Genomic DNA, 19,345 nt, shown 5'->3' with positions numbered 1-19,345 from the left:
CAGCTTTCAATTAGACAATCAGACGCCTTCATCCTTGTGTTCGCAAGCAGATTTTCACATGTGTGGCCTTTGACAGTGTCAGGCTGTAATGGAAAGGTGGCCTGGTTTATATGTGTGTGGGTGTCTGTGTGTTAAAAACCTACCGGCAAGATGTTTGCCCATGTTCTCCAGTTCTTTGGAGAAAAGTGAGTCCTGGAGTTGCAGAGCACGTCTGGGCGTCTGGGGGCTCGTGCCTCTGATCGGCTTCACATCCGATGCCCAGACAGGGTGACGCTACAGCACACACACAAGGAACAGTACAGAGAGTCACATTAGCTTTGAATTTCACTCCTTTTTTACATACTACTTATGGTTACAACACGGTGCCATATCTGTTATAATGGGGGCCAATTATTTTTTTTAAGAGAAATTAGAAAAACACTGAAAACCACAGCTCTTTGGGATGAAAGTCTGGATGGCGGCAAGGACTCAACTTTTATTTGTGAACACTGCGCTAGACGCTTAGTAGTGGTTAGAGGATTTTGAGTACCAATCAATAAACTCAAGGGGTCCGAGAACGGATGACGATAGGCAGCATAGAGATCCTACTATTACTGTGTTTCATGATAATAAACTTGTGGTTTAGTAGAGTTAAGAATACGGCCTTTCTATTCAAGACTATGGAGAATAAACCAATGATATACAAACAATAGATTAATCAAATTCACATTGGTTTGTAATGATTTAGCTTATTGCAAACATGCTTGCCCAGCAATGTAACAAACACTGATTTTATTCCAGATTTTATTCTGATTTACATGACACAAATGTTAAATGTTGTAAAAGCCAGACACATAACCACTTATGTCATCACAGACAAAAAAAGAACAAAAAGAAAATCTTTTAACCTCTTCATATTAAAGGTAACATTAGGTATTATATTTCAGTGGTAATCATTTAAGAGGTCAAGTTGTTTTAAAGGTCCCATGACATGCTAATTTTTGGATGCTTTTATATAGGCCTAAGTGGTCCCTATTACTGTATCTGAAGTCTCTTTCCCGAAATTCAGCCTTGGTGCAGAATTTCAGCCACTACAAGTCCCACAATGAGCTTTCCTCAGGACGTGCCATTCCTGTGTCTGTAGCTTTAAATGCTAATGAGGAGGAGAGAGGCGGGGCAAGGTGGAGGGTGGGTGTGGCCTTAACCAGCCCTTGCAGCCACTGTAGCATGCGCTAATGTTGACAGTGGATGTATCGCAATGGCTTGTAGACACGCAGTCGTTCAAGCGTTTCAGTTTGACCCAGAATCTGATCCGGATGATGAAGCAACGGATGAAGAAGTTGCAACTCTACAGCAGGACGTCTCCGAATGGTTAGTTTAAAACATTGTGTCTGGATACGGTACTTTAGTTGGTTTATGTATGCTGTTACATTTATTATCATATAGCTAATGCTACCCACATGGAAAGAACCTATATGTGGATATATGCGCATATATGAAAACTATATGCAGTGTATATGCACATATATGCTCTATATATGCACATATATGATAATATATATGCTGCATATATGCGTATATATACTGCATATATGCCCTATATATGCTGCATATATGCGTATATATGCCACATATAGGCAAAATTGAGGTGCATATATGTGCATATACAGGAAATATAGGTCTCCTGTATTGCTTCTTCATATCCACAATTCCACATATCTAAATAGCTAATGGCAGGATCTGGTCATTTTGTAGCTCATATCTCATTTTTTACTGTCATACATGATGCCTAGCTCATATTTTCTATTATCAAGGCAAAAACTAAGAATTAATAAAAAAAAAATGATGCAAGAACTTATGTATGTGCGAACACGTGAAATTGGTATCACATGTAATTGGCATGTTATGGAATTTAACTACACTCTAAAAAAATTGGTTCAGCGGTTCTTTGGGGTGGTTAAGGTGCTATATAGCACCACTACCTTATAAAGAACATGTAAAGCCCCAGTATGGGGGCTTGTATGTACATATATGTACCTATAATATAGGAAAACGGCCAATTTTATATATGTCACATATATGCAAAACCTATATAAAAACCTATATTGAAACATATATGTTTATATAGGTTTTTTCCATGTGGGTAGCCTATTTTGCTGATTTGCTATCTTATATATATACATATATTATATATATTATAATATATATAATATATATTATATATATAATTATCAGCTATAGACACTAACCAGCGCCACTACTTTAGTCAGACCTCTACTATTATTACAAATACCTTTTTGGATAGGTGCCCACTGTGGAAAATGTGCTACCATGCCAACATCATTTTTTTTTTTTTTACATATTTTATATTTCATAAATCTTAAAAGTTTTTCAATCTTATTACAATTACATCAAGCTCTGCAATCTGGAAATGTGGATATTGCGGTTATCCAAACAACAAAGAAATGTACAACACTTGCATTACAGTGCATGTATTCGAACACATACTTGATGCTGTCTACCTTTACATTAGCGATAGTAACTAGGCTGTGTTGGCCCACGTTGAGGAAACAGTCGTCGGTGAAATGTGTGGCGCAGACATACAAAACTATGGGAAGTTGTATCGGCGTATTACCAGAGAAAATAAAATGAACCCACTGTTTCTTCATAGGCTCGGATGAAGGAACTAAAAAAATACTAAGGTGTTCATTTGTACATCCAAACACTGAGCAACTGCCATGCTTCACTCATTTACAAGGCATGATGTCTCTCGAGGAAAAAAAAATATATATTGTGCTCGAATCTCACTGTAGTAGCTCATTTTTTCATGGGCGGGCAAAGCAGAGAAAGGGGAGGTAACCTTTCCCCGTATGACGACATATAGGGAAGATTCCAGATTGGGCCGTCTGAGCTTTCATTTTCTCAATTTACCCAGGGCTCGTTTACTTGGTTGTTAAAAAACCTCATAAAGTGAAATTTTCATGCCATGGGACCTTTAAGCGTAAAAAACAACATTTAGCCTTGCAGGCTAGCCAGTTAGCCTAACTACTGACAACTGCGTGTCATGCTCTACTACAAAACATGTTTTTGTGTTGTTTTTGGGGAAAAGCTGGGGGGAAAAGTTGATTTACACAAGGTAAAACATTTTATATTATTATTTCTTAAATAATCATTAAATTAGCCCAATTACGAATCCACACTTTTGCAACATAATGGCACTTTGACTGTCAGGAAAAAGTCTCCTGTGGTGTGATTCAGTGCAGACTCTGCAAATTAAGTGTGCAATTTTGGACAGGGCCCTTTTTCAGCTTTTTTCAGGTGTGTTTGATTTGGGTTAGAGCTAAACTCAGCAGGATAGTGGCCCTCCAGGACCGAAACTGCCCATCGGATGGATGGATGGATGGATAGATGGACGTACACATGAATGGATGAATGTCCACTACTCACATATTATACACAATACCAATGAAAACAAACATGGAAGTATATATTACTCAAAAAAACCCTAAGATACACACATATAAACAAAATACGTGAGTCTAGCCATAATGCACTATTACTTTAAACAGAGCAAAGTCAGGTCATGTCCAACATACAGAAAGAGGGCAACAAACACACACTCACTTTAACTCTGCAAAGTATCTCCAAACCCAACGAAACAAACTTTCAACACACAAGCCCTCAAAGAGACATTCATTCAAACATGCCGGGAAGACTCTTCCCTCACAAATGTTTTGACGTTTCTCTATGGACAAGCGTCTACATTTACAGTAACAACAAATAAATATAAATGACAGTTAACAGAAACAATTCCATAAACTATGAGGCTGCTGTTAAGAGATGCATGTCAGCGTTAATATTCAAGCATAATTTATTTCTGATTCTGCCTTATTGGCACAATCCTTTCTCTTGTGGTTTATTGGTTCCACTTAAGATCGTCATTGTCTATACAAACCCATAGTAGATCTTAGATAGTTGCTAACTGAAGCAATACTTGGGAAGCGTAATGCTATTCCCTTCAGCACGACTGTGGTTTGCAACGACATTTATCTTTATTGATCCTGATGTGTGCGTGAGACTCAGAACAGAATGAGTCAAACTAGTTTCAACAAATACATTTCCTGTGAACCGATCAGAGACAAACCGTATACTGGCCAAATGAATAAAGCTGTTTTACATTTGCAATGAGCAATTGTGGATTAAGAGCAAACCGAATGGTCCACCAAAGCTTGCAACCACTTTTAATGGGGATTCCGTCCACTCACAAACATGGATCCAATTGCTTCAGAAATGAAATGCAGATTGAGGATAAATATGAGACCACTCAACAACCGTTTGTATTTTAAGTACTGTGCGTGTGTGCTCGTGTTCAGAATCCCAGGCTGAACCACTGCCGACCGATCCACCATTCACCTCAATCCTCACAAGAAACGCACTAACACTTCACTCTCAAAGGCCATTAAACAGGCTATTAAAGCTGCAGAGTTTCTCTTCTGAACATCAAACGCCACTATAATTGTTCAGAAAAGTCCAGTTCATTGGAAGCAGGTTCAAAAACCACGAGGGAAAGTCGAGGATTTACATTTGCCATTGCGATTGGCCTGTGTCTATTTATCGCACAGGGACAACGTTGCCTTGGCTCATTGCCTGCTGTCACATCTGCGTGCGCTCGCTCTTTACGGCCATGTTGGAGGCCGCAGGCTCAAGCCACAGTGATGTTTAGCATGTACACAGAGCGCTGAGGCTTGTGTTCTGCCCACACTGACCTGCCACAAGGAGTCACAATAAAGAGCGGTGGCCCACCCTGGCGCAAGGAAGCAAATACCACCGACAGCATTGCATCAATCCCTTTGGGCTGGGCTGCTAAAACCAGTTTAAAGCCTGTTCCACTGTTTGTTTGCTGGATGTGAGAGATGAAAAATGGTCATAAAAACAGTCCAATATATTATTTCTCTTCCTTTTTTCTGCTTTTTCTTTGAGTTCAAAGGAAGTTACTAATTAGACATCTTGTTTTGTCTCAAGTTAATTCTGAAGCAATACTTCATTCCATTATGATGGACAGATTTGTAACTGTAAGTAACTTTGCAAATACACTGACTCTCATTAGAGTATTGGTAGACTGTTAGGTTTAGGTTAGGTGTCAGGGTTTGGGTTAGTTGAATAAATTGACATGTAGTTGCAAAGTAACTTATAGTCAGTAGAATGTCTGTTGGGGGAGCATCAAAATAAAGTGTTAGCAGATATTAAGCAGACAGTCTAGTAATACACTAATGAGAGTAAGTTGACATGTAGTTGCTGCAAAGTTACTTATAGTTAGTAGAATATCTAAAGTGGACCATCAAAATAAAGTGTTACCTTACACTGTTATGATTTTGGTTTAATTATAAAGTGTATTTGAGACTATAGACTATATAGATCTGGCTATGTGAGACTATAGTTTGAATGAATCCCTTTGACACATTGACATAACAGTACAGAACAGCTTTTTTGTCATTATCCTGAACATTGTATAAGCATTTAATGTGTCACTGAATGGAAGAGAGTTTCTCTGGAATGCACGTAAACATCACATCCTTTTGATTTTCCTGGCAAAAATGTCCCCAGTGCCAGTCATATCAGTCTACATGCTTTTATAGACAACTAAGAAGTCATGGAAGGTCTCGTTTTTAAGTTTCGTCATAAGAAAGTAAAACTGCATCAAATGTCTATGTTTTGTTGGTAAACAACACAAACATTTTTGTTCCCTTTTTATTTATAATGATGTTGCAGCTTGCAGACGATCACTATGCAAAAGCTGTGCATGCTCGTGACTCTATAGCTCTGCCTACGGCACGCCTCCAGGAGCTTGGCTTTTTTTCGGAAAGAGTTGGCACAGCGTATCTATCTTTAATAAATGTGATAAAACTAAAGACTTTTTGGAGATATGAAGGATGCAATACTACTCTAGGTACTCAAGATTAACATGAGATTGGTGGAAACTGTGTGTGTTATTTAAAGTTTTTCATGCAATACATTTATATTTTGTTATGGAAGAGGATTAGGGCCAAGCAATAATAAAAAAAATAAAACCATCTCGAGATTAAAGTTGTTAAATTTCGAGAAAAAACGTTAAATTTAGAGAAAAAGGTCAAGATAAAATGTTGAGAATGAACTCATTAAATTACGAGAAAAAGCGTGTTAAATTTCAAGAAAGAGTCGAGATAAAATGTTGAGAATAAACTCGTTAAATTACGAGAAAAAAAAACATTGAATTTCGAGAAAAAAGTTGAGATAAAATGTTGAGAATAAACTCATTAAATTATGAGAAAAAAGTCGTTAAATTACCTCAACTATCTTAAACTAGTCGTTAAATTACCTCAATTATCTCAACTTTTTTCTTGAAATTTAACACATTTTTTCTTGGAATTTAATGAGTTTATTCTCAACATCTTATTTAGACTTTTTTCTCGAAATTTAACAAGTTTAATCTTGAGATGGTTTTATTTTTTATTATTGCTTGGCCCTAATCCTCTTCCGTATTTTGTTCAGCTTTATTTCAGTTAACAAAAATGTTTTTAGCTTTAGATAACGATAATAACCACGAATCACATGTGATTATATGTATCTCTTAAAAGCCATTAGAAACATCGGTGTACATCCTTTTTATCCAACTTCCATTTCCACAAAATCAAATGTAATTTCAGCACTAAAAGATTCAATTTGTACACAAATACACGAGAGAACCTCCTCTATGGTGCTTTGATGATATAGTGAACTGCAGACGGAAATGAAGTCTAACACAAAGGTTTATTAAATCTACTCGAGTTGGCAGCATGCAAAAGCACATTATGTATGTTCACAGGCGCTGTGCCAAAATCAAAAGGGAAATGGACAATAACAAATTTATTATCTGATTAAACTCTAAACCCTAAACCACAGGAGAAGGGCCCTACAGCATGACATACTGTGTGCACCTGGATTATATGTGAAAACAACATGAGCCCACAGAGCTCACACAAACTATACATAACCTGTTGAAATGACTTCATCAACCAGTTCACATCTGAATAGTTTGTTTATAACAAAGTCAAACATGTGAAACATGCTGAAAAACAACCATATAGACAGTGAACATTGTATATTTTCTATAACAGGCTTTATTGAGGTATGTGACATTGAGGAGTCTGTTTTTCTGCATCTTGCCTGACAAATATCTTTGTTCTAGAGGTCTGCTGAATAATTTGTTAATGCTATCGCTATATTATGTTAGCTGGACAACATTTCAGAAATTTGTAATGAGTGAAAAACATGAACCAGATGGCTCGGTGGAATATATGGGAGAGTCTGTCAGCTCCTCTGGCATATATCTTATAAATTGCTTGAATTACATTCAGTGTTTGAATTGAAGGGGAGCTGCAGGGTCTCCGACTCCCATACGTGCTCAGGGACTCCATTCAGAAGAAGAAACTGGGGCCACCCCTGCTGTTTCAGCCAACTAAACAATCTCACAACACTGTTTTCTTTAACTTCAAAATTGGATTCTCATTTTTACTTGACGATAAGAATAAAGGTTTCATTTATGTTTCTTCCTGAGCGGATGTTATACAGTACAGTCCATTACAAAAACAGATGGAAATAGAATGAGCATCTTCATACTGACATGCTTTTTTTTTGCCATTTGAAGTTATTATTATTAAAATAACAATTTGAGTGAAATGAGTAAAGATGAACATGAATTTTGGAGTTTCTTGGTATTTGATTTCTCACACTTTCACTTTAAATTGCTTTCACGTGAGCTGGCATCTTCATTTCTTTGTTTAAAATCCCCAAATGTGTTTATTTTCAGGTTTAAATTAGACTTTGAATCCCAGATTTTTACTGTGGATTCAGACTTTTGGATCCCACTGTAATTAGACATTCACACTGCAGTTTAGATGACTGAAACAACAAATCAAGAACCAGAAATGTGGGAAAAAAAGGATTTGTCTTCATGCAAAAATGTGTAATGACACAGACCGTCATCTGTGTCAAGAATAACTACATTCTTCCATGTTATAAATGAGCAGGTCCAATCAGAAAGATCAGGAAGGCCAATGCACAGCCATTTCCAAACTTTACCATTTTAGCTCACACAGTCAAAGCAAACTCTCCTCAAGGCTGTTTTTTTAATATCACCCCACTACTAAGACAATCAAGACCGGAAACCACATGAGAGAGACCCATTAATGTGCGATGGCTTATATTACAAGAAGTCCAATCTTAAAAGAAAAGCTTGAAGCTGAAATATTTCGGATCTGCCAAGGTGGGAGGCTGTCACAACAAAAGTGAAGCCCATAGGAAAAAAGAAAACACATATCCTGATTTTCTAGCCGTATATAAACAAATCTTTCAGTAATACAGACATTATGTTACATGGACGTAATTAGCATATGCAGAAAAACATAAAATACTTCCTTCTCAATCACTTTAATAATGAAACATCCAGGTCAGGCTCAAGAGGTTTCATTAAATTCTACCATCTGATCTTTGAAAACAAAGCAGAATTATAGTCTGAATTGGTATAAAGAATAATTAGTTCTAAAAGAGTTTGCCATTTCCGACTTCCTACAGTACAACTACTTAATAGTGCAATATCAATTTAACACATTAATTCACTGTGATTAATTATGAAAAAAATACACAATTAGAAAAAAAAGAAAAGAAAAAATGAATCATGCCAGACAGAATTAACCACTGCCTATATAATAATGTAATGTCTTGGAAATAATTATTTGTTGAACAAGTCGTTGAACCAATGACGGCGCGGCATAGCTGCGCGGCCTATGGCGAGAGAGCGCGCAAACTTTCCCGCCGAAATGGCCGGGGCAAAGGGCTATATAAGCAGGCGTTTCGCCATAGGATTTCAGTCCTTTCTCCTTCAGCGACGACAACGCATCTCTTCGCTGATCTCCGCCTGAAGCCTGAGGAAGCTCGTCGCCTTCAGAAGCTCCCGCCGCCGTCTGAAGAGGCCCGGCAGCGGACCCAGCTGAACTCGCCGGTCGGAGACAGCGCCGGCGCCCTCGCTGACTGAAAAGAGCTTCCGCGGCCCTCGCCGCTCTAAAAGAGCCCCCACAATCGCCGTTATAACGGCGGCGGCGTTGCTGCAAATGCCGCGCCACTCCTGTGGCACGTGCAGAGCCCCTCTGCACGACGACGACGGACACAGCGAGTGTGTCGCGTGCCTGGGCCAGTCCCACGCCGACGGCGCACTCGCTGGAGCCTCATGCCCGCACTGCGAGAGCATGAGCCTCGGTTCTCTGCGCTCACGGGTCGCCTTCTTCACTGAAGGCGATCTCGCCGCTCGCGCCCTCCCGTCTCCTTCCTCCCGCGAGCCGGCCAGGAAAAGACAGTGGGGTAGAGCGACTCGGCGCCCGGAGTCGTGCGAGCTCACGCCGGCCCAGCCCCCGCGTGCCTCAACTTCTCCCTCTAGAGAACAATCTCCCGTCCTGTTCTCCCGACCAGAGCAGCGTCCCTCTGCAGATGCGAGCGACCTCGTCTCGTTTGGAGGATCCGACGAAGAGCCCGACGACTCCATGTCTCTTGCGGCTTCTGAAGCGGAAGGATGGGCTGGCGAGCCGGACGAACCCGCTCCCCCGCCTCCTCTGGAGCCCATTGAACACGGCCAGGGTATGGATGCCGAGCTCTTCCGCATCCTATCCAGAGCAGTGGAGGAGTCAGACCTCTACTGGGCCCCGCCGGAGGAGCCATCCTGGATGAGTGGTTCCTGCCAGGCCGTCGCCAAGCCCCTCGCCAGCGTTCCGCTCCGTTTCTTCCTGAGGTGCACGAGGAGCTTACGAAGTCGTGGCGCGCTCCGTACTCCGCCCGCCTCCACACAACGCATCGTTCTGCCCTCACTGCTGTCGACAGCGCAGAAGAAAAGGGCTATGAGCACTTGCCGCCCCTGGATGAAGCGGTGGCAGCTCACCTTTGTCCTCCCGCGGCTGTGGGATGGAAAACTAAAAGAGCCCTGCCTTCCAAGCCCTGCAGAACCACCTCTACACTGGCTGGAAGGGCCTACACCTCTGCTGGCCAAGCTGCTTCGGCGCTTCACACCATGGCGATCTTCCAGGTGTTCCAGGCTAAACTCCTCCGCTCCTTGGACGAGTCCGGCACTTATGCACCTGCCTTCAAGGATCTCCGCAGCGCCACCGATCTAGCCCTGCGGGCCACGAAGGCCACTGCCCAGGCCTTTGGGCGTTCCATGGCCAGCCTGGTTGTGCTTGAAAGCCATCTTTGGCTCAACCTTACGGAAATTAAGGACCTGGATAAGACGGCCTTTCTGGACGCCCCAGTCTCCCCTTCCGGTCTTTTTGGGCCAGCGGTGGATAGCTTCACTGAGCGCTTCACAGCAGCGCAGAAGTCGTCTCAGGCCATGAGACACTTTCTGCCCAAGCGCTCCAGCTCCGCGTCTGCTCCCAGCCGCCCCAGGACTGCGCCGGCTCAGCAGACCAAGCCTGCACCATCCACCTCTCAAGCAGCACCGCCTAAGGAGCATCGTCAGCGCCCTCGCCCTGCTAAGTGCCAATCCTCCTTCCCGAGACGCCAGGGACCCCGGCCCAAGATTGTGCTGGACCCGGTGACTCCGAAGACGTCCTGATCCAATAGCAGGAAGGAAGAGGGTCGGGGAATGTCTCGTTACGACCGGACCACCCTCCTTCCCGAGACGCCAGGGACCCCGGCCCAAGATTGTGCTGGACCCGGTGACTCCGAAGACGTCCTGATCCAATAGCAGGAAGGAAGAGGGTCGGGGAATGTCTCGTTACGACCGGACCACCCACACTTGTTGCGCCCAAACAAAACGCCGTTTTCACGGCGAACACTATTTTACTTCCTCAAAAAGAGAGCAAATTTCCTCTTCCACCCCCTTCGGTGCACGGCCCCCTTCCCAGCGGCCTATCACCCGACATCATTCAACCCCTTGTCACTCGGGCCGAGGCCTGGCAGGCCATCCCCGACGTGTCAAGTTGGATCCTAGGGATCATAAAGCAGGGCTACTCGCTCCAATTTGCACGACGGCCCCCTCGCTTTGGAAGGGTGCTTCAAACCTTTGTGAACCCGGACGACGCCCCTGTCCTCGGGGCCGAGGTCATGACTTTACTGAAGAAAGGGGCTATAGAAATAGTTCCCCCTTCAGAAAGCGAGTCAGGCTTTTACAGCCGTTACTTTCTGGTCCCCAAAAAGGATGGCGGCCTCAGGCCCATCCTAGATCTCAGACTTTTGAACCGCTCCCTCATGAGACGGAAGTTCAGAATGCTGACGTTGAAGCAGATCCTCGCACAGATTTGTCACGAGGGCTGGTTCTGTTCGCTGGATCTGAAAGATGCATATTTTCACATCCAGATAGCCCCCCTTCACAGACGATTCTTGAGATTCGCATTCGAGGGAGTGGCGTACCAATACACGGTCCTGCCCTTCGGGCTGTCTCTGGCTCCTCGCACTTTCACCAAGTGCATGAACGCGGCGCTTTCCCCTCTGAGACAGATGGGAATCCGGGTTCTGAATTATCTCGACGATTGGCTCGTTCTGGCCCATTCGCGAGTCGAGCTGGAACACCACAGATCCGTACTCCTCAGCCATTTGCAATGCCTGGGTCTCAGGGTCAACTTAGCCAAGAGCTCACTGCTCCCCAGCCAACGCATTTCGTTTCTGGGGGCAGTTTTAGACTCAGTCCGCATGGCGGCGGTGGTCTCGCCAGAGCGCGCCCTGGCAGTACAGCAGCTCGCGGCTTCCGTCAAGAACAAAGCCTACCTTCCTCTGAAGCTCTTCCAGAGGCTCTTGGGGCTCCCCAGTTCTGCAGCTCGGCCTTCTTCGGATGCGGCCGCTACAGTTCTGGCTGAAATCCCGGGTCCCCCCACATGCCTGGCGGCACGGCCGCTTTTGTCTCAAGGTCAATCGGGCCTGTCTTTTAGCCCTGAAACCTTGGATGAACCCTGCTTGGTTCAGTCTTGGGGTACCCCTACAGGCAGTGTCACGAAGGACGGTGCTCTCGACGGACGCATCCAACTCAGGTTGGGGGGCTCTGTGTGAGGGCAGACCGGCCTTCGGCTCGTGGTCCCACTAGGAAAGCCATCTCCATATCAACTGCCTCGAAATGTTGGCAGTGATGAAAGCCCTGCAAGTTTTCCAGGCTCACTTGACGGGACGCCACGTCTTAGTCCAATCGGACAGCATGACTGTGGTGTCATATATAAATCACCAGGGCGGCCTTTCGTCCAGCCGCTTATGCGCTCTGGCGAAAAGTCTTCTGGAGTGGGCAACACCAAAGCTTCGGTCGCTCAGGGCGACTCATATACCTGGCAAAACCAACCTGGGTGCAGATATGTTATCCCGGAGCAACGTCCCCTCAGACGAGTGGATGCTCCATCCCCAGATGGTTCTCAGGATCTGGGAGCTCTTCGGAAGGGCGGAGATAGACCTCTTCACCTCAGAAGACAACTCTCATTGCCCAACATATTTCTCAAAGGAAGTAGATGCGTTGGCCCACACCTGGCCCAGCACACTCCTGTACGCATTTCCCCCGATCGCACTGATCCCGCAGGTCATCAGGCGAGTCAGGGAAGACAGACACAGAGTCCTCCTAGTGGCCCCGCTCTGGAGGAGCCAGACTTGGTCCTCAGAGCTGTTCAGGCTCTCCACGAGAGCCCCATGGCCCATTCCCCTGAGGCGGGACCTCCTCTCTCAGGCGAACAAAACAATCTGGCACCCACAGCCAGAGCTCTGGGCTCTACATCTCTGGTCCCTCGATGGGAGCCGACTAATCTTCCCAGGGACGTACTAGAGACCATATCTCAGGCGAGAGCTCCGTCCACGAGATGCCTCTACGCCCAGAAATGGTCGGTCTTTGTTGGTTGGTGTTCTACACGCAACATAGACCCCGCAGGATGTGACGTATCTCCGATACTGTCCTTCTTACAGGAGCGTTTGGATCTGGGGCGCTCCCCCTCAACGCTCAAGGTATACGTAGCAGCCATCTCGGCGTTTCATGCTCCTATCGCTGGCCAGTCAGTGGGTCGAAACAGCCTTGTGGTTCGTTTCCTGAGGGGTTCTAGGCGGTTAAATCCTCCTCGTCCCCTTACTGTTCCCACTTGGGACCTTTCCTTGGTCCTTAGGGCTCTCAAAGCTCCCCCCTTTGAGCCGCTGAGTTCAGCTGACCTCAGGCCGTTAACCCTGAAAACCGCTCTGCTACTTGCTCTAGCATCGGTCAAGCACGTTGGCAACTTGCAGGCCCTCTCTGTGAGCCCTGCGTGCCTCGAATTTGGGCCTAACGACTCTAAAGTCGTGCTGAAACCTAGACATGGCTACGTACCCAAAGTGCTCTCTACTCCGTTTAGAGCTCAGGTCATTTCGCTCTTTGCTCTTCCTCCCTCCACGGATGAACAGGAGCTGGAGTTACTCTGCCCTGTCAGGGCATTGAGGACCTATGTAGAGCGATCGCAGCCTTTCAGGCAGTCAGATCAGCTCTTTGTCTGTTTTGGTGGCCGCACCAAGGGGTCTTCGGTCTCAAAACAACGTCTCTCGCGTTGGATAGTTGACACGATTAATCTCTGTTACTCCTCCTTGGACATGCAATGCCCCTTAGGAGTTAGGGCTCATTCCACCAGAGGAATGGCTTCCTCCTGGGCTTGGTCTAATGGAGTTTCCATTAAAGACGTGTGAGGCGGCCGGCTGGTCCTCGCCGTCCACTTTTATCAGATTCTATCATCTGGACGTTCCGGCCTTGCAAGCCCGGGTCCTCTCGGTGTAACTAGATGGCCTCTTCGAGTTCCATCTCTCACCGAACAGGAGTTATCTCCTCTTGTAGTGTAACAAGGGTTACGACGGCTTTGCCTTCCTACTTGCTCTCTCGGTCCCCCTTCGGCGTCCAGAACAAGTTATGTCGTTCCCTGCCGTGGCACGGCGCGGTTGAATTCGTTCCCCATACGCAGTACGAGTGAAGTATCGAAAGGGAACGTACTCGGTTACTAACGTAACCTCGGTTCCCTGAGATACGGAACGAGTACTGCGTTACTTGCCGTGCCACGAGGCTGCGGCTTCAGTGTCGTAGCTTCAGTCGATTGGCCTGAAATCCTATGGCGAAACGCCTGCTTATATAGCCCTTTGCCCCGCCCATTTCGGCGGGAAAGTTCGCGCACTCTCTCGCCATAGGCCGCGCAGCTTTGCCGCGCCGTCATTGGTTCAACGACTTGTCTATGAGTGAACCAATGACGATGCAGTTACACTGCGTTATTGAAAAAGGCTTCAGTGACGGGGAAAAAGGGAGACTTTTCCCCATACGCAGTACTCGTTCCGTATCTCAGGGAACCGAGGTTACGTTAGTAACCGAGTACGTTATAATATCACATTCATAAAATTAGTAGATTATAAAAATCATAAAACAGAATGCATGTAAAAAATAATAATAACAAAGGTTGTCCAAAGGCCAAAAACCAAACTAAATTCTCCCAAGATGCTCTATGCAAACTGAAGCCCATAAGCAACTCTGCCCATCATGATCATCATTTATGGGGCTAAGAACACGTGTTACTGCCAGGATGAGAGCAGCACAGATACAGTGCCCATGACTTTTGTTGTCCCAAGAAGTGACTCAGCTCATAAAAGTATTACGTTTTGTTTTCCGTGCCATTCTGGGCGGCAAGACGAGAGAACCCCTGAGGACCATTTAAAGTAATAAGCTATTAGGAAGACAAATCGCATTTGCCTTTCAAATAGAGCCCAAAATAAGCAATTAACCAGAAAACAACCACATTAAGCTTTAAAAGCAGCAGTAGGTGATCTGATCCTTTCACACTCGCCGCTTCATGTGGGAAACATTAGCCGTCTCGCTCTAAACTCACTGGCACGGTTTAATCTATAGACGATGGGGCCTCCTTTCACACTTTCTCTGTCTGTCTCTTTCTTTTTTTCCCTTTCAGAAAGACAGGTCTTACAAATGCACGCCAAAGTAAAGAACGTGTTTCTGCGTGAATGAGAAAGCAGACCTAAGTGCGTGTGAGGCCCTATACGGCGTCCGGACGGCATTGTTTACTCTGTGGTATGGTTTCTCAGGGCAGTCACCGCTCCTTGGGTGTCCCCACTGGGCGACGAAGAAGAAGCCTCACACGCCTGGTGTTGCCACTCTGTCTGGAGTGTTCAGCCCATAAGCTCCACACACGACTCAGCCAGCGATTCCTAAAGAGGATTTTTTCCAACACTTTTCCTCTGTAATTATAGCTGCACTCTCTGTTCTGCTGCTGATAGAAAAATAACCACTTCATGATGGGTTATAGCGAGTTTGGGGTTGCTGTAGTGACAGAAACCTCTATACAGTTAAATTCCCATGAGATTCTGAGAGTCAAACACAGAATACAAGGAGATAGGTTGTTCACAAAGGTCTAAGATGTCTATTAACTCTTTTTCTATGGCTTTGTTCCTTCATGGCAAAAAAACGGTCGTCAATGCAGTTGTAGAGTACTAAATACCAGAGTTGTGCGCCTGCCAGAACTGAACTGAAAATGCTTTTAAATCCAATTCAATTCCACAATTCAAGGTCGCAAACAGGATGCATAATTGATTGATAAACAGAACAATAGACAGAATTAAAGAATGACAGATAGAATGACAGACAGACAGATATATAGACAGATAGATAAATAACAGACAGACACGTAGATGTACAGATAAATAGAACGACAGACAGAAAGACACATAGATGGATAGATAAACAGACAAACACAGATTGATAAATAAAATGACACACAGAAAGACACATAGACGTATAGATAAACAGAACAACAGACACTTAGACGTATAGATAAATAGAACGACAGACAGAAAGACACATAGATAGATAGATAAATAGAATGACAGAAAGACACATAGATGGATAGATAAACAGACAGACACAGATGGATAAATAAAATGACACACAGAAAGACACATAGACGTATAGATAAACAGAACAACAGACACTTAGACGTATAGATAAATAGAATGACAGACACAAAGACATATAGATAAACAGACAGACACAGATGGATAAATAGAACGACAGACAGAAAGACACACAGATGGATAGATAAATAGAATGACAGACAGAAAGACACAGATAGATAAACAGAACGACAGACAGACACATAGATGGATAGATAAATACAATGACAGACAGACACATAGACGTACAGATAAACAGAACAACAGACAGAAAGACAGACAGACACATAGATGGATAGATAAATAGAATGACAGACAGACACGTAGACGTATTGATAAATAGAACGACAGACAGACACGTAGACGTACTGATAAACAGAACGACAGACAGACACGTAGACGTATAGATAAACAGAACGACAGACAGACATAGACATATAGATAAACAGAATGACAGACAGACACGTAGAAGTATTGATAAATAGAACGACAGACACGTAGACGTATTGATAAATAGAAGGACAGACACATAGATGTATAGATAAACAGAACGACAGACAGACACAGACGTGTAGATAAAAAGAACGACAGACAGACAGACACGTAGACGTATTGATAAACAGAATGACAGACAGACACGTAGAAGTATTGATAAATAGAACGACAGACAGACACAGACGTATAGATAAACAGAACGACAGACAGACAGACAGACACATAAATGGACAGATAAATAGAATGACAGACAGACACGTAGATGTATTGATAAATAGAACGACAGACAGACAGACAGACACATAGATGGACAGATAAATAGAATGACAGACAGACACGTAGACGTATTGATAAATAGAATGACAGACAGACACGTAGACGTATTGATAAATAGAACGACAGACAGACAGACAGACACATAGATGGACAAATAAATAGAATGACAGACAGACACGTAGACGTATTGATAAATAGAACGACAGACAGACAGACACATGGATGGATAGATAAATAGAATGACAGACAGACACGTAGACGTATTGATAAATAGAAGGACAGACAGACACATAGATGGATAGATAAATAGAATGACAGACAGACACATAGACGTATAGATAAATAGAACGACAGACAGACACGTAGACGTATTGATAAATAGAATGACAGACAGACACGTAGACGTATTGATAAATAGAACGACAGACAGACAGACACATGGATGGATAGATAAATAGAATGACAGACAGACACGTAGACGTATTGATAAATAGAAGGACAGACAGACACATAGATGGATAGATAAATAGAATGACAGACAGACACATAGACGTATAGATAAATAGAACGACAGACAGACACATAGACGTATAGATAAACAGAACGACAGACAGACAGACACATAGACGTATAGATAAACAGAACGACAGACAGACAGACAGACACATAGATGGATAGATAAACAGAACGACAGACAGACACATAGACGTATAGATAAACAGAACGACAGACAGACAGACAGACACATAGATGGATAGATAAACAGAACGACAGACAGACACATAGACGTATAGATAAACAGAACGACACACAGACACATAGATGTATTAATAAATAGAACGACAGACAGACACATAGACGTATTGACAAATAGAATGACAGACAGACATGTAGACGTATTGATAAATAGAACAACAGACAGACAATTAGATGGATAGATAAATAGAATGACAGACAGACACGTAGATGTATTGATAAATAGAACGACAGACAGACACATAGACGTATTGATAAATAGAATGACAGACAGACATGTAGACGTATTGATAAATAGAACGACAGACAGACATGTAGATGTATTGATAAATAGGACAGACAGACAATTAGATGGATAGATAAATAGAATGACAGACAAGACACATAGACGTATTGATAAATAGAACGACAGACAGACATGTAGACGTATTGATAAATAGAACGACAGACAGACACATAGATGGATAGATAAACAGAACGACAGACAGACACATAGATGTATAGATAAACAGAACGACAGACAGACAGACAGACACATAGATGGATAGATAAACAGAACGACAGACAGACACATAGATGTATAGATAAACAGAACGACAGACAGACAGACACATAGATGGATAGATAAACAGAATGACAGAAAGACACATAGACTTATAGATAAACAGAACGACAGACAGACACGTAGACGTATTGATAAATAGAACGACAGACAGACAGTCACATAGATGGATAGATAAACAGAACGACAGACAGACACGTAGACGTATTGATAAATAGAACGACAGACAGACAGACACATAGATGGATAGATAAATAGAATGACAGACAGACACAGACGTATAGATAAACAGAACGACAGACAGATACGTAGATGTATTGATAAATAGAACGACAGGCAGAAAGACATAGATGGATAGATAAATAGAATGACAGACAGACACATAGACGTATAGATAAACAGAACGACAGACATACACGTAGATGTATTGATAAATAGAACGACAGTCAGACACAGACGTATAGATAAATAGAACGACAGACAGACACATAGATGGATAGATAAACAGAAGGAAAGACAATGAGACAGACAGACAGACAGACACAGACCGTAGATAAATAGAATAACAGACAGAAAGACACGTAGACCCATAGATAAATATAATGACAGAAAGACAGACGGGGTGGGAGAAAAAAAAAAAAAAAAAAAATCGATCCATCGATGCATCGCGATTCTATCTCCAACGATTCTGGATCGATTCTAAAAATTTCAGAATCGATTCTGAGCTTAGATTTTAACCAGATGCAAGATTACGCTGAGTGTGCTTTAGAAACACCTGGATTCTGCTTGCTCCCAATTCCTCACACGCATACACCACTTGAACCTTCCATAAAATAATCGTTCATAAACTTCGGAAAGGTTGAAGCGGATTACATGGACATTCGCGGGCTTCATTGCACAGGATACGCTCTGAGAGATGCGCACTTTGTTTGATGTTACACTTGCAGTGCGCGGTCTCACCCATCGTATTTTCTTTACAAATGCTCTTCAAAGTCATAATTTATGTGGTTTGGAATGTAGTGGACTTCTATATTTAAAATATGAACCTCACTAACAGAAGGCTGCTTTCAATTTCAAATGTGCTTTGTTTGAAGAGTGCTCGCGCATGCGGCTGTGCGCAACTCCATGTAAGTGGTTTAACCCTCTGGGGTCTGAGGATTTTTGGGGCCCTGGAGAAGTATTGACACGCCCTAACATTTGTGCTTTTTTCAGTTGTTCATAAACATATTAATAGATATGTTCTACGAACTGTGCTGTACTTTTATTACGTAAAATTAATGTAAACACAGCCAGTTATATCTTAATGGATTAAACGGACAGGACAAACCACATTACTTCTTATATTTCAAA

General features: G+C 43.3%; 1 protein-coding gene across 1 annotated transcript in view; it reads right to left on the bottom strand.

Annotated features, from left to right (window-relative positions):
• The window catches only part of c23h8orf34 (chromosome 23 C8orf34 homolog), a 119,643-nt gene that overhangs the window by 15,613 nt on the left and 84,685 nt on the right, over positions 1 to 19,345 (bottom strand). The window contains exon 11 of the mRNA XM_067378734.1: positions 144 to 273. Coding sequence (XP_067234835.1) covers positions 144 to 273 — 130 coding nt within the window. The remainder of the gene's footprint in view (positions 1 to 143; positions 274 to 19,345) is intronic.

Source organism: Chanodichthys erythropterus, chromosome 23 (assembly GCF_024489055.1).
Source record: "Chanodichthys erythropterus isolate Z2021 chromosome 23, ASM2448905v1, whole genome shotgun sequence".
Classification (NCBI taxonomy): Eukaryota; Metazoa; Chordata; class Actinopteri; order Cypriniformes; family Xenocyprididae; genus Chanodichthys; species Chanodichthys erythropterus.
The sequence above is the reverse complement of the archived record's forward strand: the minus strand, read 5'-3'. Positions and strand labels throughout refer to the sequence as shown.